This window comes from Lycium barbarum, chromosome 3, assembly GCF_019175385.1.
Source record: "Lycium barbarum isolate Lr01 chromosome 3, ASM1917538v2, whole genome shotgun sequence".
Taxonomy (NCBI): domain Eukaryota; kingdom Viridiplantae; phylum Streptophyta; class Magnoliopsida; order Solanales; family Solanaceae; genus Lycium; species Lycium barbarum.
Genome location: NC_083339.1, coordinates 138,982,833 through 139,009,945, shown reverse-complemented (window position 1 = coordinate 139,009,945; position 27,113 = coordinate 138,982,833). Strand labels below are relative to the sequence as shown.

General features: G+C 35.8%; 3 protein-coding genes and 1 non-coding gene across 5 annotated transcripts; 1 reads left to right on the top strand and 3 right to left on the bottom strand.

Annotated features, from left to right (window-relative positions):
- Positions 1-3,000: 3,000 nt before the first annotated feature.
- On the bottom strand, positions 3,001-4,961 carry LOC132632953 (protein PHYTOCHROME KINASE SUBSTRATE 3-like). The gene has a single exon (XM_060349106.1). It carries the CDS (start codon positions 4,436-4,438, stop codon positions 3,158-3,160), a length of 1,281 nt encoding a protein of 426 aa, XP_060205089.1. The 5' UTR covers positions 4,439-4,961; the 3' UTR covers positions 3,001-3,157.
- A 160-nt stretch (positions 4,962-5,121) lies between these two features.
- On the bottom strand, positions 5,122-13,076 carry LOC132632952 (probable methyltransferase PMT2). Of its 2 annotated transcripts, XR_009579509.1 has the most exons (8): positions 12,793-13,076; positions 10,894-11,548; positions 10,164-10,374; positions 8,777-9,065; positions 7,540-7,929; positions 6,448-6,525; positions 5,796-6,155; positions 5,122-5,524 (listed from the first exon to the last, which is right to left on the bottom strand). XR_009579509.1 is itself a non-coding variant. In XM_060349105.1 (7 exons), exons 2-7 carry the CDS (start codon positions 11,539-11,541, stop codon positions 5,921-5,923), a joined length of 1,851 nt encoding a protein of 616 aa, XP_060205088.1. In that variant the 5' UTR covers positions 11,542-11,548; positions 12,793-13,076; the 3' UTR covers positions 5,583-5,920. The 2 variants fall into 2 exon arrangements, 1 of the variants encoding a protein (XP_060205088.1); XM_060349105.1 differs by lacking the exon at positions 5,122-5,524 and having other exon boundaries at positions 5,583-6,155.
- A 1,139-nt stretch (positions 13,077-14,215) lies between these two features.
- On the bottom strand, positions 14,216-19,797 carry LOC132632951 (uncharacterized). The gene is made up of 4 exons (XM_060349104.1): positions 19,541-19,797; positions 15,884-16,567; positions 15,681-15,779; positions 14,216-14,845 (listed from the first exon to the last, which is right to left on the bottom strand). The coding sequence occupies exons 1-4, from the start codon at positions 19,691-19,693 to the stop codon at positions 14,489-14,491; spliced, it is 1,293 nt and encodes a 430-aa protein (XP_060205087.1). The 5' UTR covers positions 19,694-19,797; the 3' UTR covers positions 14,216-14,488.
- Positions 19,798-21,537: 1,740 nt separating this feature from the next.
- Positions 21,538-21,618, top strand: TRNAL-CAG (transfer RNA leucine (anticodon CAG)). Its single transcript has one exon. It is a non-coding gene; the product is annotated as a tRNA-Leu (tRNA).
- Positions 21,619-27,113: the final 5,495 nt, after the last annotated feature.

The window sequence follows — 27,113 nt, the reverse complement described above, 5'->3', positions numbered from 1 at the left end:
TTGTAACTCCCTTAACTGCCTTCACCTTAATCGGTCAGAATGGGCTTTAATTCAACATTTATTTTGTGGGGCTTTAAAGTCATTTAGTTAATAGATTATGTATAAAAAAAATCAAGAAATATCCAAAAAAAAAGGAAAAAAAAGATAAACGTCAATGGAGGTCATAGAGAGATGTCACATATTAATTATGCTTAGCTTTATATTATGTATAGATTATGTCAACTGGATTGACATTTCCTTTTGATTCTTCCAATTATTGAACTCCTACTTAATTAATACTAAAATATAATCATATAATTCTACTACTCACCACCTCTAGCATCAAGATCTATCTGTTTCTACAGTTTGGAGTCATTAACAGATCGAACACGTGGTACATTCCCACCCTGTCGACTAGCTACGGGATTGTTTGTTTAATAATAATGCCGTTTATTTTGTGTTTCAAATAGGACAATGGAAGCCACTAAAATTATAGAATTTAATGTCACATGCTGTTGTTTTCCAAAGCTTATCCTATTGTTCTCTTGGAACGCTGTTATCCAATTAACTGATTGGGGAATAGAAAGAACTCTAGGAATTGGCTTGGAAGGATTTTTGTTTAAATTTTCCAATATTACTGGTTGCGCATACGGAATTGTATAAGTCGTCTTATCTAAAAACCTTAAATTATTGAAAGATTGCATATTTTTAGTCAGTTAATTATGGGAAAATGACATAGGGTACCTACTTAATACTCTTTATTACAAAATACATAAATAATTTTTCTCCGCCTGTGTGAGCTCGCTCACATTGCCGGTCCCAAGCCCGGATAAAGGAGGAGGGTTGCCGAGGGTCAATCGGAAACAGCCTCCCTACCCAGGTAGGGGTAAGACTGCGTACATCTTACCCTCCCCAGACCCCACTATTGTGGGATTACACTGGGTAGTGACCAATTTTTCTTATTTACAAAACATAACGATAAAATTTACGAAACATGATGGATTTTCATATATTTTTCGTTTTTTTATTATTTTTTCAGTTTTTTTTTTTAACTTTTATATATATATATATATATATATATATATATATATTTTATTTTATTTTTTGTTGCTTAAAGGCTTAAAAAATTACCTCAAATTTTTGTGTATGAAATGTATATGTGTGAGCGAAATTTTTAATTTTCATACACAATTGTGAGCGAAAACTTTAAGCCTTAAATATTGTATGAAAGTTGTTATAATGTTGTTGTAGTTGTATTAATTTTCCAGAAACCTAATATGAACTTTATATACGAAAAATGTGAATGGAATTCTACATCTTGAGCGAGATATACACATTTCATACCATTCTCATATATAAAATTTTGAGCGTAATGTTTAAGCTTTGATCGAGATATACACATTTCATACGTTTTTCATACACAAAATTTGAGCAAACTTTTTAAGCCTCGAGCAAGATATACGCATTTCATACAAAAAAAATTGAGCGATTATTTTAACTCTTGAATGTTGTATCAAAGTTGCATACAATGTTGTTGTAGTTGTATTAATTTTACAACAATCTAACATGAACTTTATACACGAAAATGTGAGCGAAATTTTAAGCCTTGAGCGAGATACAAATTTCATATCGTTTTCATACACATAATTTTGACCGGATTTTTTAAGTCTTGAACGAGATATACACATCTCATACATTTTTCATACTGTTTTCATAAACTAAATTTTGAGCAAAATTTTTAAGCCTTGAGTGAGATATACACATTTCATACAACTTTCACACATAAATTTTTGAGAGAAAAAATATATTTTTTTTTAAAATAAAAAACAAATAATTCTATTTTTTTTTTTAAAAAAAAACATGTTTTGTATAGGGTTTGTAATGTTATATTTTGTAAATAGAAAACTATCATCACGTTTCGTAAATATTTCTCATTAATATGTATATATACGTACTTTATCCATTATATTATATCTTAACATGCCCCCATATGTGTAAGGCTATTTTGTTTTTATGGTCAGGCATGTGAAAATACAATTTTGTTCAAGTAACAGTGAGATTTTTATGAGCTGTTACATACTTTGATGTTTGATGCAAGTGAAATTGTGTCACCATCTAATCTAAAAATTTAAGTTATTAAGAGAGAGGATAATTTTAGTTACTTATTTATATACCTTTTTTTTTTTTTTTTTATAATTATTATTACATGAGGGGTAGAGAAGGGGAAACGGGGAGGGATTACAATGCGGGGATTCAAATCCTCACCAACAAGATGAGAGTTCAGGAAGCCAACAAATTGAGCTACTAGATCCCTACAATTTATATACCCTATTATTTCAGTTACAACTATTCAAATTGTGAAAGCAATATTAGCAAGGATCTCAACAATACTACTATAGTTGTACGTATTTGTACTAAAACTCTTATCATGGATAAAATAGTTAGATAAACTTGAGAAGTGCACCTGCTACATATAAAACAGTTCAAATCGAATATTCTAACTAGTTTTGGAGTGGCATGGTCGCACTCATCCAACCAACTTGGTCGGATATACAAAAAAAACATTTCAAATATTTTAACAATAATAAAACTTCGTCGACGAACAAGGCAGACAGCATCACTTGAGGGCATCAGTTTAAAGTCCAAATGTGTCATCTCAATTTGAAGCAAGATTATGTAGGGCCTTTTTGGGTTGAAAATGGGTGCATGCCGACTCTGATATTTGGATTTGATGACTCTTAAGTAGCTTTGTTTCAATATAGATGCTCAAATACTGATGAACACAAATTATGTAATCAGGAGAAACATATAAAAAAAATCTTTTTTTGTCACAAAAGTTGGCCTATGGTTAATTGTTTTGTGGTTTAAACTAGTCCTTATTGCCTTGGGGAGAAAAGTTATATGCTTTTATGTATGAAGGCTGTTGTGGCTTTTCTTGACATAAAGAGACACTGATATACAGCTTTACTGATGACAAGATAAGTAGGAGCTGAATAGCAGTTGAGAGGAAGACAAATTAGCTACAATAATACAAACATTTTCTTTTATTAAAGACAAGAGGATGGTGATTAAGCTAAGATTGTACAAAGTACAGGTCCAACTAAACCATTAAGTTTTACACTCTTTCATAATAAGAAAAAATATTATTCTCACGAATTTACTGAACTAAAAGGAAAAATCATCTTTGTTTTGCTTTCTCACAAGTCTTATGCACAGTTTCAGCCACATTTACTGCTTTGTGGCTCTTGCAACCTAAAAGCCCAGTACTGGGGCGCATTTTCTGCACCTCTTTGCCTACTGGATTCTTGGTTTTGGTGGTTCTATTGGCTGCGTTTCTTGAACTTGTGTAACCACTAATCCCAAAGTTCTTCTCATCATAATCTGAGATAACCGACGAGTAATCAGCTGCACTGGCAGTGACAACGCTCCACTCAATGCTGGCCTCGCTTGGTGCATACAAAGTTGTTGGAGACATGCAGCTGCTAGACATATAATCACCTGATGTTTGTGCATTCACAAGTCCATATCCACTGCTGGATATATTCTCAATTTCGAATAAATCTGAGCTAGCATCGCTAGCCATGTCATCACAGACCGTGCTACTTCTTCCATTGGTGGTTGTAGGGAGGTTTTGGGCTTTAGGTATGGCATCCCAAGTTAACATGGAGAGTTTCCTCTCCAAGTTCACTGCTACATCTCCTTTTCCCATTTTGCGAGAGCCAAACACTTCCAATGACTTTCTGTGTTCTTCAATGCTTTCATCCACAAAGACTGCTTTCTTGTCCAAACAAGGTTGGCATCCAAAAGTGGGCAAACATCCCATTCTTGTCATCTTCTTCTGCTTTGTCTGATAAACATTTCGCAGAATATTTCGTAACAGTGCATTTTGGCTATTCCAGCTGCTTGACTCAGAACAAATGCTAGGAGTTCCTGACTGGGAATTGTGTTTCAGATGGGGCAGATCTATCGTCCCTTCGTTTAGTTTCCCCTTATACTTCACCCCAGCTGGAGGGGCAGCTCCATAGTCCAGTTGCATGTTGAAGTACTTGTCAGCACCAAATATGCTAATCTCCCCATCTTTGGACTTGCTTTGTTCCAGTTGCTTTGTCTTACGAAACGAAGCCTGTTGAGGAAATACAAAAGCAATAGTGGGATCTTGAACTGGAGCTCCTGAAGCCTTAAACACGACGTTGTCTTCCCCAGTTTTGAGATAAGAAGAGAAAGACTCCACGCGAAGATTCGCAAGGTTATCTTTGGTGCTGTTTGAGGGTGGCTTTGCAGTAGCTGCCTTAGCAGCAGATTTTACTTTAGTTACAGAAGATGGGGTCTCAGGGGTTGAAATAAAAGCAGGTTCAACTGCACCCCCATTAAGTTTGTGTACGAAGCTCTCCTCAGGGTTGCTGAGGTAACAAGAAAATGATGCAACACGAAGCCCAGATGTATTATCATCGGCTGCCATGGAAACAAATGTCTTTTCTTCCGAAAAGTTTAAAGAAATTTTGAGTTAGAAGAAATTATAGTTCGAGAGGGTATGTATGTATTAATATCTTCAGAAGTATCGATCAAATTGGTTCATAGAAAGCAGCTGGCAACATATACAAAGGTGTCAAAATATTCTGGAGGGAGGCTTACTTTAAGAAGCAGAAGTAAAAAACATTGGAAGTCATAGGATGAAATTCTGATTGAAGTAGTTCTGTTTTCTGTTGATTCTTTATGCACTCCTTTATAACATTGGCTTTTCATGGAAACATGAGGGAACAGTGCAGAGATTTTGGGTTTTGTGGGCTTGTGGGGGAGGGGCGAGGGGGGTCCTTCAGCTTTAAGATAGTGGATCCTACATGTTTGGAGAAGCCTAATATTGACAGCCTTGTAATCTCTCACCAAATCTAACACGATAAATTGCAGAGACTTTACAGTACCTCAGATGTTCTTTCGACTAAAAAGATCTTCCATTCTACACCTAACAGTTAGCAGTTTTTGACAGTCATATCATACACAGGAAGAAATGCTTATTAATTAGATATAATAAATGCAGCGGGAATTATGGAATTGGCATCAGATAACAAGACGTTCAAAAGAAAACTCATAAGAAAGACAAAGGGCCACGACTCATCCAAGTGAGCCCCCAATAGGGTCTCAAGATAACACGATCCACACCATAATGAATTTTGATGCTTTTCAATTTTACAGACTGATTTGTGGAAATCTGGTCGGGTACATAACTAGTTGGATTACCAAGTAGTACTTGGCAAGTACAGCAACATAAAATGGAGAGATGGTTGCATATTTAGAGCTATTTCTTGAGTTCCACTTCTTTCAGTTAGTAAAATACTCAGACTTGAAAAGCTACCAGAATTCAGTAACATCTTATTCAGAAAATCATTTGGCTTTCAACTGTTTCAACAATGACAGTAACCCTGCCAGGGTGAGATTACATTTACTAAATCCATCTTCAGATAAACCTCCATTTTGTAATCAGCTGATTTCTGTGTTTTCCTAGACGCTGTGTTTTGGCCCACGTCTAGTTCTGTAATAAACTGTTTCACTGAAGATCACAATCCGTTAGATATTCTCGTAGAATAGGACATTAGAAAGTAAAGAGATTCCCAACCATAACTCATTCTGCTCAGCTGGAATTTATGAACTGTTATAATACATGGTATATAGCAAAGTAAAACAAGAAAAAATTTAGTAATGATAATAATACTACACAGAGATCAAAATGAAGCCCTTCAAGAAACAACCAACAAGGCGTAAGAGATCTAAAATCTTTTCTTACCGGCAACCACTAAGTAAGAAGAATAAAAAAAAGTTACCATGACAAATAGCAGAGATCGCTGCTTGTTGTTGTCAACTCTGACCTCCCGCAGGAAAAGAGTAATACTAACTCTGGCCAAGAACCAGATTGCTAACTGTCTGCGAAATAAGCTGCCTTGTCCATTCACCGTAAGACGGTTGAGTTGTTATCTCCAACAACCCAGTATCTTTTGACAGCAAACAATACTTTTTCCGGGATAAGAGGACCATCCTCATGATCCACCATTTTTGTTTTCCACCTCATACCAGCTGCAATTCTTTTTACTTGGCCAAGAATATCTGCATGATCTCGGAATATAACTGTGCCTTCTGGTCTAAGAATCCTGTCCATCTCTAGTAGAATGCCTTCAGCATCACATCTGCAAGTAAAGCAACTCAGGAGAGAGTAGCAGTAGAGGCATGACCAGAAAGTTTAACAAGATCTAACTCTATGCGCACGTCGATTAGACGTTCTCTATTTTCTGATTACTGAAACTTTTTTTATCACGATCCTGATTACTGAAATTATTAGCAAGATCTAACTGTATCATCTACTTTCTATATAGATGGTGGCGTCCTACTGTAAGAAGTTGTCTTCATGACAGACTATTCACAGATGCTAAATTGAAATGTTCTAGCTTCTACAGATCAAGTGGAGTCTGAAGAACTTACTTGTCCTTATATAAGCTGAAGATCCCATTTGCATGAATAAGGTCAAATGCCCGAGGGTAGGTAGAGAACGCTTCACACCTGAATTTAGAAGTTGGAAAGATGACATAAACAACAAGAGACTTGCAACTCAAGAAAAAATAAGGAAAGCTCAAGATCCCTTAAAAAAGAAAAATATAACATAAAAAATTAAAAACATCAGCACCAACAGTGAAGGATTGGCTGAAATAGTATATTCGATGTTATATGAAAGGACCATATAAAGTAGTAATACGATTGAAGGCCAAACACTCAAACTAGACTAATACCATTCGATATAGTCCGGAAAGAAAACTACACATGTATATCAATATGCAAAGCTAGTTGCATTTGCCTTCCCCACTCTGGGCAAATCTATATTCCTCGTCCCAAAATCACTACAAAGGGCATGTACTGACTAATGTTATGCAGTAACAGGTTCAATCGCGTGCTGGCTGGGTGTTTAACCAGCTATTTGGTATCTTTGTTCTGCTTTTGTCAGCGTGACCTGGCCTTACAAATATAAAGCTCTATCCATTCTGTGCTCAACAGGTCCTTATAGTATCCTATGGTCCTATCTTCCAAGTAAATTGTTATGTTTATATTTGTCGGACATGCAAAGAAGATGCATCCTCCTATATCTCATATGTCAACAAGCAGTAACTACTCAACGAGTAAAATCAAAAGGAACTGCAATTACACCATCATTAACTGGAAGATGCAAGGCCTTTGCTTCAATGACAAGTGAGTGGGGAACATATAAGAAGCGAAATAAGAAGCGAAAAGGCAGTTATTATTATTTAACAACTTTAACCTATGCATAGTCACGGATAGAGAAGCTAACCTGCTTGCTAAATATATGTCTAAGAATTTAAACTGGGACAGTATCTGATGCAACTCCAACAAAATAAAAAGACAAAGGAAAAGGAACCAATGAATTGTAACACATTCCTGTTTCTACAACATTTTTATCTTTACTTATTCTTTTACAACTTAGTGTCCAGAAAAATTAATAAAAAGGAGGAGGAACTGATGCTAGAGAGCAATGAGAAAAGATGAGGAGCTTCATATAGTTACCAGTCATGGTATATGCCAATCAGGCCTCGATCATATATTACACCAAGAGTGTCCCTTTCAGCTATAGTTGGCATAACATTCATGACCCATAGCTTAGATGATTCTAGTGCTGCAGCAAAACTTCCAAGGCCAGCATTCATATCTAGTATATTGTGATACCTCCTAGTGGCAAGGAGCTTGTTAACTCTCTTATAAGCTTTCACATGCTTCTTCCACAACTTGTTGTCCTCCTGGAATGATTCAACAGAGACTCCAGGAAGAGATCCACTTGCTATTCTTGGAGAAATAGCATTAAGTCTCTCCGGAAATGGCATGAGCTCTCCACCAGCAACTTCGTCCGAATTGGTTATTTCAGGATACAGAGTTACACATGCCTCCATCTTCTTATACCTATAGCAATATATTGGTTTAATATCATGTAATCAGATGGAAACCAAAACTTTTATCACCAAAGCTGTAGACAACTCAAAATCGCCAGATTCCATTTATTTTAAAAAAGTAATGCTATTCAGTACTTTTAATGAAGTATTGGTGCACGCATATTTCATAAGAGGCCATTAAACAAACATTTTGTTGTTTTCAACATCTCATAATCACTGAAGGGAAAGAAACGATTTTGGCATGGAACAGCAAGTGCTTGTAGGTATATAACATGCCTGGCCATAGAAGAAGAAAGACATGGGACATGGCAACAAAATGCAAGGATTAATATATTACAAGAAACTCAGCTGTTAGTTAGCATCCCTTCTGACTACTAAACATATTGCAACGTAATCAATCAGCACTGCCACTCAACCTTTTTTTGATTAAGCACCGGGTGTCCGAGGCTCTTTGAGCCCCGACTAATCCCGGGGGTGCACAGGCCCTCGGCAAGGAGTTTCCCGCAAGTGCACCACGGGTAATTCAGGGTTTTACCCAGTCCGATGGCCCTCAGAAATTGTTTGCACTCAGTGGGTTTCGAACTTGAGACCTTGAAAGGGAGCACCCCAAGGCTCAAGCCAATTGCCACCAGGCCAACCCCTGAGGGTTACTGCCACTCAAAACCTTAAGAGTAACGACTGAACTAAAGAGACTGACAAAGATCATGAATGCACTCCTCTATAACTTCTATTACACTAGCCAATAACAGCTTTGTGCATCCACTGAATAAAAACAAGGAAGAAGAAAATCCTCATTTGTTTGCCATTTGAGAATTGAAATGTTCGGATGAATAAGATTATAAGGTGCAAGAAGTTACCAGACATTTTCTGAATTCGAGTGGTCACATAGATTTACACGAGAATCTCGTTCACTGCAGTACTCATAGTTTACTCGTTTTCTCCATATAGCTATCTCACCTTTCTCATACTTCTTTTCCCAGCAGAGAAGTTCAGCTATATCTTCAATCATTCTTTGTTCCTCCTCCAGCTCCTCTTTAGGTCGTTGCCAAGCTTGATTATTAGTCCGCCAGTTGATGGGAGGACCTGAAAGTATCCAATACCCTCCTGGTCTTAGAACTCGATCCACTTCCATCATATGCAGTCCACCTAAAAAGAGTAGTTCAGAAGTAAGAAAAAATAACTGAAGGAAGAACGTAATTAAAAAAGTTCCGACATACGGAAACAGCCAACAGAGTAATTTTCCAGTCCTCATTTGCTTCCGCATGCACTATCTTCTCTGAATAACACTTAACAGAACAAAAGACACATGTCTTATTCCTCAAGTTCTTTCTCGAACACCAGGGAAACTGCCAAAACGGAAAAAGAAAGACATGCTTTGCATGTAGATGCGCGTTATTAAAGTATTTGACTTGATACATGTATGTTTAGATGCACGTACAAGTATAAAGATGACAAGTAAAATGTCTTATTTTGACTTGCAAGGTTTATAAAATGAGACTAAAGACCGTGTATTCTTTAATTAAAGAAACATATGGGCTTATTAGCATAGGACAAAGTTTTCATTTGAAAGTTTAAAGTGGAAATCATTTTTGCAATCCAAAATGGAAAGGAAAACTCAATCTAGGGTTATCCTGGGATGGCAATTGGTGCTAGAGAATGGTTGCAGAATTACCAGGAGAACCTGTATCACAAATACAAGAAAAATCTGCCAAATAAAAGCTTGTGTTGAGCATATCTTTTTTGGGTAATAATTTGATCTAAGTTGATTATTTTTCTTACAACTCCTGCTCCCAAAGCCAAGGTATCATATCAATCAATAAACTTATTCTGGATAATCTCAAACTAGTTGGGGTCAGCTATATGAATATTGCATATCCATTCTGCTCTATTTGGGTCTATTTTGTTCTAACATTAAATTATTCGTCTTTCAAGGTAAATAAGGGTTTCTTCTAGAAGTAGAGGTTCTCCGAATATCATATTTACCCTAGGTTAACATATAAGTCTTTCACCAAACGGAAAAGATCCACAAATACCAGATCTAAGTCTTAATCTGAACTAGCTGTATCGTCCAAGGTATCATATATACATCAAAAGAAGGGCTGTAAATACTAAATCAAAAACACATATATCCAATAAGATAGGTTGGGATATCTCTACTGGAGCAATCCCCTGCTTTGTCAGACTTCTAGATAGATTAAAAATTGCAAAGAACAAAAGATCCAGGAAAAAAAAAAAGATGCTTACCATTTGCAGCCCATTGAATCAAACAACGTGAACAATGAGCCATATCAAACGCCCTTGATGGAAATGGCAATTTTATGGTTCCAAGTACACCAATAACTGCTGGTACGCCTCTTTCCAAAGCAAATTGGACTTGAGCTTCATGTGAGTCTCTTGGTGCGAATGACATGGCTATAACGTTCTTCTTGAAAAGGTATGCACCCCAACTAGCAACCTAAGATGCCATATGCCATTCATCAAACATAAAGAGATAGAGTTTGGATACAAACATACTTATGATGGCGACAACAACAAAAGTAAAATCTTTAACCTCGCACAGAAAGAGGAAACCAAGAAAGTGATGCAAACTACCAGCTTTCATGAAAATGTATCTCAACTAATGTTGCAAAGGTAAAGCACTCATCCAAAAGGAGTACAACTACCGGATATATAGTGCAAAGTAAAACCAGCAGTTAAATCATCTGTAGCGAGACTAAGCGCAGTAAGATTTTCAGAGCAGTAAAGACAGCTAGTAAGAAGATCAGAATATATTAATTTTATGTAGTAACTTGAAATCTCCCTTAAAGCTGGATGTCTGCTTAATCTATTTTGTTGCCTCGTCATAGCATAGCCTTCTCTTGTAATGGAGCTAACATATTTCTTTTTGCATCTCCTTGACGCCTTTTAAAGAAATTACTTCATTAAAAGAAAAAAATCAGAACATATTGACAAGCTTTGACAAGTTTCTACTCACCCCACATCCGGTATCCAATGCAGTTCGAACTGTACCATTGTCCATTGGGATCACAGAAGCAAGCTGGTCAATATACGCATCTGCCCCACGTGGGAACTGAGTTCCGCCACCTGGAAATCTAAGTAAATCACCTTCATATTGGACCCAGTTTTGCACTGCCTTCTCAACTGTTAAACTTTTATGTGGCGCATTTGCAAAAGGTACATAGTCACGACTCTTTGGCCATGGAAAAGGAGTTATATAACCTTTTGGGGCTGGAATAAGACAACGCAGCTTCTCTTCCTCTGGAGGACAATGTCTCTCCCTATAGTTCATATTTTCTCTAGGAAATGTCATTGCTCGCATTTGATCATGACACGGTGTATAATCAACATATTGCTCATCACAAGGTTCAAAATGCTTGACTTCCAGCTTGGGATCATCAACCATACCGCTTTGATCACCATGATGAGTTTCATATTCTAGATTGGAGAGGATGCTGCAGTCCTCTGCCTTCTTTGTTATCTGCTGAGCTATGCTATCTCCCTTCCCGAAACCACTTCTTTGCCATACTCCAATAAGATAGAAAAAACAACAAATACCAACTACAACAAATATTGACACAGGGCCTCTGCTTCTGTTATCTCCTGGATTTCCTTTTATTGCCATGATTGACCTAGAATTGTAATGCCAGATTTCCGATGACAAAGAAACAATTAAATAAATAATGTTCAATAGTTATCATGGACGGTACCATTGCGTGTGTAGATGAAGAAGCTGTTGACTGCCCTCATATTAAGTAACACATTTTGGTTTGAGAAATATGATCAGGTGACAAGTGATTCTCATAGGTTTCCAATATTCATCTTGTTTTCTTATACGCTTGTTTAACAATAATGTAATTAAGGTATAAGACTTTAAGTTCACAAGCTTAAACTTCCATTGCATTTTAAGGTGAAAAGTGTTATCAGTCATTGAAATTTAATGCTGTGTGCAGCCTACACCTTCTGCCCTCAATAAATATGTGACATCTTGCTAATCTCGGTACTTTTTGGTCATTCAATATACGCGTTTATAGAAGAACAATGATCCAAATTTTTACCAAGCAACTGTCACCCTTCCTCTAACTCCCTCAACATTGGTAAGCGGAAAACCTAATTATGCAAGCACTTGCAAGTTCTCAAGACAACAAAAGTCCTTATAGTTACAAGTAAGAAGATATAAAAAAAAAAAAAAAAAAAGAGCGAATATGCTTTCTTTGCAATTTTAATAGGTAAATGTCAAAGTAACTAAGTAATTCTCAAGGGGAGAGGAGCAAAAGCACAGGTTCCAGTTTAGTACATACAATTAATACTAGCACTACATAATTCTACTTCTGAGGTATTCATCATCCAACTTCATAGACAAATTAAGAAATAAGAGTTGATTCTTTTATATCTGAAGTTCTGAACTACATAAAGATCTCAATAGCAACATTCACATAACGATCACAAAAGATTCCTGAAATACTATGAAACAACTACTCCCTCCGTTTCAATTTATGTGAACCATCTGACTGGACACGACATTTAAAAAAGAGTGAATATTTTTGAAACTTGTGGTTCAAAATAAGCGTTGAATATTTGTGTGGCAGTAAATCATTTCATAAAGTGAATTTATTTCCAAATTAGGAAAGAGGTCTTTCATTTTGGCACGGATTAAAAAGGAAATAGTTTCACATAAATTGAAACAGATGTAGTATTACATAGTAAACATAATTTTCTTGCAATAATTGACTGAATAATTCGTAATTCACTAAATACGCACCAATTAAACTCAGCAAATGAATAATATATATCGTATTACACCAAAAAGAACACACGAAAAAAAAAAAAAACAGAAATCAGCATAAGGAACACTAATAGAAAATGGAAATCTTACGGATCTCAGAAAACAGGAATCTTGCGGTTTCACTAGGATCAAAGCATTTGTTGGATTAATGACGATGTAGTAAAACAGTAGAAAGTAAGTATTTGATCGAATATTACAGTAATAAGTGGATGTTGGAGTATTTGGTTCTGAAGAAAAAGAAAGGAGACAAGGGACAGGATTTTAGTTCGTGAGAAACGTGTTGGACACTAGTTACGAAGACAAATCCGATGTTTTCAATGAACAGGGAGTTGCTTGTTATTTAAGTCCAAGGTTTTTACTAGACTACGGCTTTATAAAGAAAAAGAATCGAATATACCAAAGGATGGGGTTCATTGTTGAGTAGGTGCATTTATTTTCAGATTCTGTATTGTACTCCTCCCTAATAAAAAAAAATGTTCACTTAGCCTTTTTTATTTGGGTAAAAAAAGTATCCACTTATCAAATCTTATTTTTCCAAATTTGCCCCTATTAAGTGTTATATGATCAAATCTCAATGTCTATTTAATTAAGGATAGTTTAGTCAAATTATCTATTTTTGTCTAGGAGTTAATATTTTCTTAAGGGTTGTGCAAATAGCTAAGTAGACTCTTTTTTTTATCCGGAGGGAGTATTTATTTTTCTATACCGGTTTGAAAAGTGAAAAAATATTAAAACAATTTGGTATGAAATAAAATGTTATTCCGAAAAATGTTTGCCTATTTTTTTTTTTTCTTGATCATATATTTTCCAGTTCGTCGTTCCTTGAATTATTGAAGATTTTTTTTTTGTTAAGAAAAGTATTTTCCTCTAAAGGAAGGATAATGACTTTCATTACTTATGGATAGAATTCAATTTGGAGGAAAATGACTTACATTGCTTACCTTGTGATTGCTTTCTATAAAAGGTTTCACTTCTTGTCAAACAGTTTTTTTTTTTTTTTTTTTTGTCATTTTAATTAACACAATTTGGTTTAGATTATGCCTAGTATTTTTATGAGCCAATCTTAGAATTAGTCGCCATAAAAAGAGTCACTTTTGGCTAACAACCATTAACTATATATTTCATATATCTGTTAGTCTATTTTAATGTTATCTAGCATTCTTATTAATAACCTGAATCAGTTTCAATTATATTTGATCAGTCAAATACCATTTACGAATTTAAACCAAATAAACTAATGCCCCTTTCTTAAGAAATCATACAGAGAAGAAACTTGGCTGGGCTGGACCGGACCACTAAATGCAGGTGATAGCTTTCCTTTCACAAGATATTCAGGCAAAAAAATAGTAACAATAATGCGAATTATCATCCTCATTTGGCAATCTCGACGAACAAAACATGCACAAACCATAGAGTAAAAAAAAAAACCATTTTAAGACACAGCTTTCTTGTATGCATAGGAAGCTTCCAAGTGACCTATAGCATCTTCTCAACTTGTGCCTACATCCATCAACATTATGAAGCATGAACTTTGAACACAGTTACACCGATTACAACTAAGTTCATTCGACATTAGATCTGCCCGAACAAATATTTGCAAAGGATCTTTTTTCTTTATAAATCAGGACTTAAATAGCAAGTTTATAGGAGTAACACCCTCCGCCCCTAACGCCAGAAAAATGGGAAAACGCAAAAGCTCGGTTGACATCTTGAGCAATTATCTCTAAAGACAGCATGTTTGGAGGTGTGGGGATGAGGAATCCTATATTGGCCACCTATATACTTCTCAATTGTAATCTAAAGTACATTCAGAGTCATCTGAAGTACCGACTGCCCTATTAACAGATGGCTCATGCCACGATTTGCTATTCGAAGATCCATGTAGTTTGCCCTCTACTATCAAACGTGAGTGTTCACTGGTATCATGTTGCACTCTCCCAGTAATCTCCAAGCACAAGCCATTTCTCGGGCCTTTCTTATTATTCTTCTCCTTGGGAGTTTTCCTGGGACCTGGATCCACAAAGACAGGTTGTACCTTCAGGTTTGGGCTAGGTTTAATGCGGGTTGCTTCCTTTTTATCTGCTGGTCTGGATAGAATTCCTTTCTGTAGTTCTTCAGTTGCCTCGTCTTTATTTACAAGAACCTGCAGAATGTAGATCAAAGAAGGTATTCTAGTTAAGATATATAAATTTAAAAGCAACGAGCAGGCATTCTTCATGTTATTACAAAAAAGTTACAGGACTAACACTTCTCCACCAAAAAGAACCAAAAAAATAAGAGAACTGTAACCCTAACGCCCATGCCTAGAATACACAATAAACAATGCCTTCCCAACTAAAATTTTCAATGAATCAAATACGCAAAAAAGAACGTGTGCATTGTTGACGTGTTAGATCATCTGAAAATGCTCCTGAAATACAAGAAAGTAACAACACTGCAAAAAGTGACTATTGAATCGCACAGACAGTCAGAAACTGGGGAAGACAAAAGAAGTGAGGTCGAAGGAATTTCCAACTCTTTTTAGACTATCAAAGAGCAGATGATGAAAATTGCATGAGCACCAATTGTCGTGATAATGGATCAATACTCCAAAGCAACTTGTGACCAATTACAATATGATAATTTGATTTGGGCTTTGAAGCTCACATTGTAATTTGATTAAAGACAAGCCAGATTTTGGATATCCTATCTCTATCAACATGGTAATAAACGATGAGCTATGCTGAAGCACACTTACATAAAGAAATGATAAGGAATCAACAGTCAAAAGCCAAAAGAAGATACTAGTTTATCTTGATGATTGAAAAGGGAAGACTAACGATACTCACAAACGAACAAGAAGATATGAACCACTTTCCCACCCTCCACGGTAAAGACAAAGAACACAGAAAAAAAGAAAGAACGAAATAACAGGACAAAAGAGAGAAGGAATAAGATGCGAGCAAGCACATCCTCCTTGATAGCAATGAAAGAAAAACCTTGCGGCCAACTAGGTCAAATGTCATTGTGACTCTATTTCGTTTGGCACGTTCAGCCTCTTCTATCTCCTCTTTCTTTTTCCTCAGAAGTCCCTTTTCCTGTTAAAAGGGAGGAAAAGAAGGATCACGAACATAAGTCAGTGCCATAATAGAAGCCAAGTCTTGCAATGTGAAATGCTCTCACGAACAGTAAAACTGCATACCTCCTTCGACAACCAGCTATTTCCCTCAATCTCATAGTAGTCACTTTGGTCATCAATAACAGTCGTACGCGCTGCAGAGTTCCTATCATATTCAACTAGCCTCTTCGCATAGGCTTCAGCTACTTCTTCAGCATCAGAAATTGGAACTGGACCTTCATCTAATCCAGCATACGAGCTTCCTTCCTTTAGCACAAGTGCACCACAAAAGTTACAAGGCCCTTCACCTTCCTGTTCACAGACTATCTTTCCACAAGATAAACAATTGCTTATTAGCCTGTGTCGACGGGCTTGGCATGAGCATGGCTTCCCCTGTTGAAATATGATGGACCCTTTTGCAGCCTCAGCAAGAGAAATAACTTTGTCAGATTTTTTCTTTCTAGAGTTTCTTTGACTTGCTTGGGGTTGAGGCACAGTTGTTTTTGTAGAGTTTCCTTGACTTCCTCGCTGTCCGTTTCGTCCATTTGATGTCTCAGCTGTGCTCTGACTTTCCTGCTTACTCAAGGATTTACTTTCTTTCGGTGCTCGCACTTGTTTTTTAGTTCCAGCTGTCAGACTATCACCTGAAGGGGGTTTTACATATGCTTGCAATTTGGAAGCAGAAGTACCTTGAGTAGTATCTGAATGACCTCTCTGTCTCAAATACTCATCTGTCACACTTTTTCCAGCTTCCTGACCTATGATATTCTATAGAAAGAAAAGATGTCAGTAAATGCACCAACAACAGTCTAATGGTACCAATAAGAAAAAGGACCAAACATAATCTTAATTGCATGGCCATCTGCAGAGAAGATCTTACAAATTTTACCATGTGCTAATACATGAAATCAAGATTTAATAACCAATAACAAGTATCAATGCGATAAAGGTCTTAGAAAGATCCCAATTAGGATCATTTTCAACTACCAAATGAAAAGGTAGCCTATCACTTTCTAACTGGAGGAAGGGAATGCTAAAATAGAAAGACACGTCAAAGAAGCTCTTTTTCATTAGGCATCAATCTGATAAATGATTAAATCATTAAAATGGCTTGATATCTATTCTGATTGAAGAGGAGTGAACATGAACTGAGGCCATTTGACTTTTCATCATCCCAACAACTAAAAATTTCAGCAGAACGAGACTCAGATAGCAGAAAGAATCGGGGCAGCACCTCTTGGAATCATTGTACATAATTTGACTACTATCTTCAGGATATAGATGCGTAGAGAAATAGCCATAATGCTGGAACATGGGATTTTAGCGGCCAAGTAAAAGCAAATATTCACAAATGTCAAAATGTTGAGAAGAGCTTATAACTGTTTTATTACTCAGAAATATTCATATAGTGCTGTTACAGACGAAAAGTGTCAAAATGTGCTGGGGCTTTAGCCTTTAAGCGCAGTACCAACCTCCGCATTGATGAAAAAGCAGGTAATGAAGAAAAAACTAAAATATATAATGTAAAGATAAAGTATCTTTAAGCAGAAACAAAATTATATGAGCAAATGAATTGAGAAAGAATACAATCCAGTGAAACTTTCGAAGTTAATCAATGTCAATAAAGGGCAGCACGGTGCCTTAAGCTCTCACAGAGAGGATTCCGAGGAAACACCAAGACACATTGGGGCTATTGTACGTAACCTTATCTTACATTTCTACAAAAGGCTATATCCACTGCTAAAACCCATGACCTCCTGGTTACACGACGGCAAATCTTGCCATTGCACCAAGGCTCCATGTCAAGGAAAAACAATGTCAATCAAGTTCAAATCATTTTCCATAAACACTTCTTAGCTAAATTTCTAATTTTCTACACCAAAATCACCAACAATACTTCCATATTCATTGTTTAACAGTTTGTTTTGCCAGTTCTATCTATTAATTAGTACCACCTCTTCAACACTGAGCCAATGGCCATCATAAATTTAACTTAATAAAGCAGTTACTGCATGGTCCTTGCTGAGAAACACAGCCAGCTCATTTACCACTGTACCAAAATGCTACTGTCTTTTTCTTTTTTGTTTTCGGGACAAAATGGATTAGTTCAGTGCCAACTCTTTACTCTTTAAGGACACAGCCCATGGGCCTCATAAGTTTAACTTAACGAAGCAGTTAGTTGAATGGTTTTTGCTAAGATGCACAGTCGGCGCCTTGGCGCCTGCAATGAAACGCACCATCTTTTTTTTTTTTTTTCTTTCTAAATTGGATCAGAAACCTTACCTGATAGATGCAAAGCACCCAACTTGCATTGCACCTAGTTTCAGTGTTTAAGTGAGGATTGACAACACTGATCAGGCCAAAACACTAACTTTTTTGTTCATTTCTTTGTACAATTATGTCAACCTTAAAAAGCAAATTTTAGTAAGTTTTTCAGATGACCTTTACATAAAGCATTCTCAGATTTCATTAAAGCAAATAAAACATCAAAAGATTGAGAAGAGCAATAACAATAGTGTTCAAAAGAATCTACAAGAACATATAAGCATATAATCCTAATAGGTACATTGGTACACAAGCACAACATAAGGACTTAAGTCGCTTCACCGCCACAAAAAAAAAAACAAAAGGAGGTGCAAGTTACAAATTTATTTGCATTCTTGCTGGATAAAATGCAGAAGTATGTACCATATAGTTTTCATTATCCATCTAGAATGGCGATGGATGTAGAATCTCAAAATTTCTGTATTGCCTCCTCATTTATGAGTTTCAAGTGAATTATAAGGGAGTCTGCAGTTTTCTCAATCACCAAGTACTTATCATTTGAAACTAAAGTGTCAAAGTCGATACTTTTGAGCAACACGTTTAGAGAAGCTGAACCAATCTAATGTAACTAACAAACCTAAACAGCTATACCAAGAAATCATGACAAAGTAACTTAGCCTAAATTCTAAACAGAACCAGAAACAGAAAAGATAAGAAAATAAAAAAGATACCACCTCCATCCCAAAACAAGTGTCACTTTAGCACAAAAAAAATGGCTTTAGGAATTCAAGACAAAAAATAATACTTGTTTCCAACTATACCCTTATATCAACGAACTACTTCTTAATAATGCTCAATTCTCAAGAAACATCTAATAAGTAGGGGTAACTTAGTAAACTATACCTTGTATTTACTGTTTTTCTTAATGGGCGATTGGGCGTTAAATGAGCTAAAGGGGCACTTATTTTGGGACAGAAGGAGTAGTAACTAACAAGATAACACAAAGTTCATCACAAAATCAAAACAAGAAATAAAATTCCCAATAAAGTCTTCAATGTGTAACACAACAACAACATAGCCAGTGTAATTCCACAAAGTGGGGTTTGAGGAGGGTACAGTGTATGCAGACCTTACCCCAACCTTTGTGGGGTAGAGAGGTTGTTTCCAGTAGACCCTCGGCACAAGGACAAACAACTCAAATCAGTATAAAAAGTCATGGCAAAATAATATAAAAAGTGTAACAGTGGAATAAATATAGTCGTAACTACCACAAATTAAAAATGTGTAACAGTGGAATAAATATATACGAACAGATAAATTACCCCTTGATCTTAAAATGTCTATGACTGCAATCCATCATCAGTCATAAACCCCTACCCTCAAATCCTCAATTATGCACTTTCTACAATATGCTCATCAAAACTGTAATCAAGAAAAATCAACAAGACACAAATTATAGAGATTGAGGAAAATTACATCGAGATATTCTTTAGCATCAAGAGGAGGAGCAAGCTCACAGTAAGAAACAAGACCAGATATAATGTCAGCATCTAAATCAAGACCCGTTTCAATTTTGCTACATAGCTCAAGTAACGCTTTTTCTAGCCATTGCCCTGATGATGATTCCATTCGATTTCCCTCTTGTGTTCTTGCTTCTCAAGTCTCAACCCGCTTTATATACCTCCCCAATTTTGTTGATCCATCTTGATATTATGGGTTAATGCATTTGGGTTTTAGAGCTCGTTTCGATTGGCTTATAAGTTCTTTTCAATTTTTTATTTTTTTTAGCGTTTGACTGACCAGCTTAAAGTCATTTTGTGCTTAAAATAAGCTCAAAAAAATAATTAGGTCTATTTGACTTAGCTTATCTAAAGCAGCTTATAAGCTGAAAACAGCTTATAAGCAAAAAAAAAAAAAAAAATTAAACTACCCAACTTATTTTTTTTAACTTATAAACTGTTTGTACCTTATAGGCATAAGCCCATCCAAGCAGGCTCTTACACACTTTAGCCCCCTAATTTTGGGAAAGAAAAAAAAAGTTAAACACAATTTTTTTTTTTTTTTTGTGTCAAACTTTTTGAAACTTTGTTACAGCTTATAGGCATAAGCGCATGCAAACACGCTCTTACACACTTTAGCCCCCTAATTTTGGGAAAGAAAAAAAAAGTTAAACGACAATTCTTTTTTTTTTTTTATGTCAAACTTTTTGAAACTTTGTTGCGTGCCAATACGGTCAACCGACTAGGTGCCGTTTGGCTATAAAAATTATTCACTTTTTTTCGGATTTTTTTTTTACTTTTTTCACTTTTAGGCGTTTGGCCATAAAAATTCCAAATACAATTTCGGAATATCAAAAACTCAAAAAACTTATTTTTCATAAAAATTCACTTTTTTATAACTACGGTGCCGTTTGGTCATAAAAATTATTCACTTTTTTCCGGAATTTTTTTCACTTTTTTTACTTTTGGGCGTTTGGCCATAAATATTTTCGGAATACAATATACCAAAAACAAGAAAAACTTATTTTTCATTTTTTACAACTACATTTCACCAAAAACTATAATTTCAAAAACTATGGCCAAACACAACTCCAACTTCGTAAATTCCAAAAAAAAAAGTGAATTTATTTTTGGTATCTATGGCCAAACGCCTACGTAACATTTCACTAAAAAATACAATTTCAAAAATTATGGTCAAACACAACTCCAACTCCAACTTCAAAAAAAATTTAAAAAGTATTTTTTTTTTATATCTATGGCCAAACGCCTACTAAGAATAAAGGACTCTTTTACTCCCAAAAATCGTGACAAGATTCGAAATACAAACTACAAAGAGTAATCACATCTAATTGTATATAAATTTGTAAATTGATTTCTCAACTTTTAAATGAAATTAACATAAACTTAGAAGAAATATCATAGTAAAAAGATTTTAATTGACAAGAGACCAATAGTGTTTTTTTTTTTTTTTTTTTTTGGAATTGAGCACGCATAAACACTCCTTGCATTTGCATCAGATACTTATGTTCACTTGTGGTATTCTATTCCAATTAAATAAAAATGAATAAGTGTGTTTTAAACATAAAGGAAGAGTAGGTAGGGAGAAGATGCAAGTGTATTTTGTACGTTTATTCTCTTTATTTTTTTGAAAGAATAAAGTAGGATTTATTTTTGTTATTTTTTATTTGTGAAGTATCATTATCTATCTATCAATCAAATGTGACTCAATTTCAAAGTATACAACTTTATTTGACTTAATTATCAAACTCGAGAAAATGGTATTTGGATGAGCTATTTTTCCAAAGTGTGAAGCAAATAATTAGTAGCATAGATGTGGGAATTCAGAATTTCAGACTCTTATTTTTAAGAAATGGGCGTGATCAACTTTGCAAATTGGACCCTCGAATAAAGAAAAACTTGTACGAATTGGAAAGTTGAAAAGAACAAAAGTTAAGTTAAGGAGAGTTCTCAAACGTCAAGATGGCCGAGTTGGTCTAAGGCGCCAGTTTCAGGTACTGGTCCGAAAGGGCATGGGTTCGAATCCCATTCTTGACAGTTAAATACAATATATATATATATATTTTTGGTGGTTGTGATAACACATTCTGCTACTTTTCACTGTGAAGATTTATTATTATGTGCCTATGTGATTTGTTTTCATCTCTATACATATAGGTGCCCCCCCCCCCCCCCCACCCTCCCTTTTTTTTTTATTGTTATGTGCCAGTGTGATTACACTGGGTATGTTATGTTAGTAAATCTATGTTCAAAACCAGTAAACCAGAAACATGAGTTAATTTTAAAAAACGTAAAATGCATAAAACTGAAAATATCCGAGTCCACAGAATTCACTATGTGTCCTTAAGAAATTTAATCCCTTCACTGTATCCAAAGTTATGGATTACTTCCTCCCAGGATAAAACGGATATACCTATTGATGGCGTAGCGGTGCCTCAAACCCCACCAACTTCGTCAAACGCAAATTTGGCAACAAATCACACGACTCTACTAAAATTTTATTTTGAACATAGATGCAGAGAACAGTTTAGAGGGAGAAAAATATTCATATATTTGTGTATAAAATCTGAGGCTATGTGATTTATTATTATGTGCCTATGTGATTTGTTTTCATCTCTGTACATATAGGTAACCCCGCCCCCTTTTTTTTTACTATTAAGATTTATTGTTATGTGTCAGTGTAATTACACTGGGTATGTTATGTTAGTAAATCTATGTTCAAAACCAGTAAACTAGAAACATGAGTTAATTTTAAAAAACGTAAAATGCATAAAACTGAAAATATCCGAGTCCACAAAATTCACTATGTGTCCTTAAGAAATTTAATCCCCTCATTGTACCCGAAGTTATGGATTATTTCCTCCCAGGATAAAACGGATATACTTGTTGATGGCGTAGCAGTACCTCAAACCTCACCAACTTTGTCAAACGCAAATTCGGCAACAAATCACACGACTCTACTAAAATTTTATTTTGAAAACAGATGCAAAGAACTGTTTAAAGGGAGAAAAATATTCATATTTTTGTGTATAAAATTTGAGGCTAGTCCTCTAAATTTATAGGCAATGAAAAGGTGGGATGGAGAGGTGCAATCCAAAAGGTGTCTTTTGGGTGCACTCCAAAAGGTACCTTTTCTCATTTCCTATTCACACTCCAAAAAACCCAACAATCCCCCACATGAATGGGGGAATGATTATATTATGAAAAACATACATGAAAAACTGTGTGATTCGTAAGCAAGGATTAATCGCATCTGGATAAGTAGATTTCTCTTTGAACTTTCCGTAGTGAACATATGTCGGATATACTCGGTCAATCGGTAGATTTTATATTTTTGAACCCTCGAGCTTTGGTGTATACCTAGACAACCACATGTCACACAATTAACCCTTTAACCGTCTTTGGTTCTCATTATTTTGTTCGTTTCAGCCATGAACACTGCCTGATTCATAAGTGCATAGAGAATTAGCCTTACAGAATTCTCCTTAAAGCGGCTTACACTTCACACTTACATAGATGATTCCTAAATGTGTCATCCCGTAGATACACTATTTGATATACCCCGTATCAAACTTAAAAACTATTAAAAAGCCTTAATGCTTTATCCGGGTACTGAACATTGTCTCATCATGAGAATGGACCAAAAAAAAAGTTTATTTTGACAATGTTGAACCGTCATCAATGACTTTGTTTGATCTCTTTGAACCTAGATCTTTGGATCTCCAGTCTTCTTGGTAGAATTACCACCACGATGACTTGTCCTCAGCCATAGTCCCATTCTCCTCGATGATCTTTCAAACGCCTCTCTAGTTACTCCTTTAGTTAGTGGATCCGACATATTATCTCTTTGTCACGACCCAACCCCGTGGGCCGCTACTGGTGCCCTATTTGGACACCCAAACTGACTTACGTACCAGATCGACATATCAAAGATTTATTCAGACTTAACATACGTTATTTCAAACAGATACTAAGAACAAATGTCATCTTAAGCGGCTGCCCGTACAGAAATATCATATCAAATTCTGTAGGCTGGCGGAATACACATCGCCCAAATATACAAACATATACAATATGGGTCGTTTTGGCCATAACAGCAACCGGGACCGCTTAAGGCACAAATCATAAACAGAAACGAACAAACATGACCCATGACCCACATATATGACTGCAGGCCTCTTCAAAACATAACAGAAACATATGACGGGACAGGGCCCCGCCGTACCCCAAATAGTCATACATATATACAGAGACATATACAATGAAAGGTCTTTACCAAAAGTATGGGCTCCGAGTCAAAGGAGCACTCAAAAGTAGCAAAATGTATCCTACACTGGCGGGTCACCAGAACAAACGTCTGTATCTGCGGGCATGAAACGCAGCCCCCGAAGAAAGGGGGTCAGTACGAAATATGTACTGAGTATGTAAAGCATGAAGTACAGTAATTCAAATCAGAACTGAAATAGGGAGTATGGAAAGCGGTTACAGAATCAGTATATCAAACTTGTTTTAAAAACATAAATAATGCAAATAAAATCATGCATAAGGCTCAGGAACGTGGTCGCCACTCTGACACTGGCACCACAGCACATCATACTCCAGAAGGTTTCAAATCTCCGTACAATCCCCGAACATATCATATTATCATATCATATCAAAACATCAGAACATATCATATGCCATATCACATCATAACGCCGTATATATATAAGCGGTACCCGGCCCTATGGCGAGGTCTCGGGAACCGCAACACATCATACCGCCGAATATACATAGTGCGCACGATCACAAAACTGGCCCGGGATCCGGCGAACGATATCATAGTAGTAGGCACGAGCAGAGTAGTGCAGAAACTATATGCATATAAATAAATAAATTTCGAAACTCGATGAACAAATATATTTACGGCATCCGAAGGCTCAGAAATCAGTTTCGGGTCAATCGGAGTTAGTATGCGAAAGTTACAAACTTTTGAAATACAGAACTTTCTAAAAGCATTTCAGAAGCTCTTTTCGGAAATTCAAGTGACATTCATATTAGGGGAACTTTCAACCATTACTATGGAGCAAATCAAATGGAGCCTTTAAGATCATATGTACGTATCAAAATATATGTATCCAAAGCTTTAGCCATATCAAATATTTTTCGGACATCATTATGGATCACATATTCATATTAGGAAACTTGCGGATAACATTATGGATCAAATCAAATGGGGACTTTAAGACCATATTTTCATATCGAAATATTCGTCAAAGGCTTTAGTCTTCTCGTTTTTCTTTCGAACAACATTCGGAACATAACAAATAGAATCTTTGAACATCATAAAATATGTATCCAGTCATATGGAATAGCTTATGGAGGTCAAAGATGTTAGCCATCCTAATGGCTCTAAGAATAGGATTTTTCTTTAGGAGCATACTTATACGTTATTTGTTCATTCCAGAAAGGTCATGCCAAAAGAAAGAAAGGTGGGCTTTACATACCTCAATCGCTCGCTAACAAATCCCGATCACTCGCTAGACAAATCCCGACTCAAGTCTCGGGTTCTCCAAGATCTACAATAGCGTTATTAATTACCAAACATTAGCTATAAGTACTTAGAAATCCAAATTCTAACTAGTACTTGTCTACAGAAATTTCGGCAGCATCTCCCCTGTAAATTCAACAACCCCGAGAATTTAACTCGGCCAAATTCATCAACAACCACACCAACGATACCAACAACCATAATAATAGTCATCAAGAATCAATTTAAACGCATTCTAACATTAATAACTTTCTTCTCTACATAACGTATCATATTCGATTCAACTACGTCCTTTCAAGCCAATATCGACACTTACATTTTCACTACTAATTCAAGATCATTCAAATACAATTCAAAAGCATATCATACAATTCTACAAAATATTCAACAATCCCACCAAAAATCATACTTCACCCGAAACCTCCAATCTTCGACACGAACATTCACAACACATTTTTTTTTTATCCTCCAATTTCATCAACAACAATAACCATTCATACTTTAGCAATTCCATTCCCATAATTACATAAGACCATAATAAAATCACACAATTTTCCTACAACAAATTTTCATGCCAACTTGAACTATTATTCTTCCATTTACATCACAAAGCCACAACAACCTAATTTAACATACTAAATAAATTTCATTCTCCTCCCTTCACCACACCCACACACGGCCACACACCCACACACCCGCAACACACAAATTTCATACTTTACATTCATTTCCATATACTACAATATATATATAAAATTCTTCCAAGACAAAAAGAGTAGAATCTTTACCTTTTTCAAGAATTTCCACTTGCCAAAAAAAGTACTTTCTTGCCCCAAAAATTATACCACGTAGAAGAGGGTCTTGAACTTAGTAGGAATACTAGAAAGTTATAATTTTTGGATCAAAGATGGAAGCCCTCCAATTTTTCTTTCTTTTTTCTCTATGGTCGAACCCCTCCTTTTGTTTTCTCTCAATCTTTTTGTTCTTGAAGCTTCTTTGAAATGGAGGAATTGTGGCCCCTTTTTGTTTATTAATACATGGGTTTAATTGGTTATGGGCTTGGGCCATTTTATTTTCCTCCATGGCCGGCCACTACTAATTTTTGGGCCTCTTTGTTTTTTTTTGTTTTCATTTATTTAGAGCCCAATTAGTTATGGGTCTTATTTTGTAATTCCCGAAATAAATTTCCAAAATTTTCAACTTTGCCCTTGGCCTTCCTCCATATTTCCACATCAACATTTTCATGAACAATACATATATATTAAATAAAATCAAAATATGGCCTTATTTCTTACAAGTCAAAATTATTTCGAATTTTCCGAAGGTGCAAAATTACGGGATATAACACTCTTGACTTAACGTAGTCAATTGTGATAATTCCAATAGAGAGTAGTTGTCTAATAGTATTATGTCTTGTCGTATGTGACGAGACTTCCCGTTATACATAACGCTCCCGACCCTTTCTATTGTCACTTGGCTATTACAATGTATGCATATAGGAGTCAACGGTTTGGGCCAAAATGGAATGTCTTCTCAGAAATTTCGGAGTCATTCAGCTTCTTTACCCTCTTTGTATAATGCTATGAACTCAGACTCCATTGTAGAGCAGGCGATATATGTCTATTTGGATGACTTCCAAGAAACTGCTACTCCACCAATGGTAAAAACGTATCCACTTGTGGATTTAATTTTAGTTGATCCGGTGATCCAATTTGCATCACTATATCCTTCAATAACAGTGGGATATTTATTGTAATGCAAGGCAAAGTTTTGGGTATGTTTTAAATATCCAAGAACTCGTTTCATTGCCATCCAATGCGTTTGATTGAGACTACTCGTGTACCGACTTAGTTTACTTATAGCACAAGCTATATCTGGTCGCGTACAGTTCATAATGTACATTAAGCTTCCCAATACCCTAGCATAGTTCAATTGAAACTCACTTTCACCTTTGTTCTTTGCAAGAGCTAGGTTTAAGTCAATTGGAGTTTTTGCAGTTTTG

Coding starts and splice junctions, on each gene's coding strand:
- LOC132632951 (XM_060349104.1), bottom strand. CDS start 19,693: ATGGAATCATCATCAGGGCAATGGCTAGAAAAAGCGTTACTTGAGCTA. Junction 16,568..19,540: donor ATGCTAAAGAATATCTCGAT/GTAATTTTCCTC, acceptor TTCTTTCTATAG/AATATCATAGGTCAGGAAGC. Junction 15,780..15,883: donor ATAGCTGGTTGTCGAAGGAG/GTATGCAGTTTT, acceptor CCCTTTTAACAG/GAAAAGGGACTTCTGAGGAA.
- LOC132632953 (XM_060349106.1), bottom strand. CDS start 4,438: ATGGCAGCCGATGATAATACATCTGGGCTTCGTGTTGCATCATTTTCT.
- LOC132632952 (XM_060349105.1), bottom strand. CDS start 11,541: ATGGCAATAAAAGGAAATCCAGGAGATAACAGAAGCAGAGGCCCTGTG. Junction 10,375..10,893: donor CATTGGATACCGGATGTGGG/GTGAGTAGAAAC, acceptor ATGGCATCTTAG/GTTGCTAGTTGGGGTGCATA. Junction 6,526..7,539: donor ATTGGCATATACCATGACTG/GTAACTATATGA, acceptor TTCTAAATTCAG/GTGTGAAGCGTTCTCTACCT.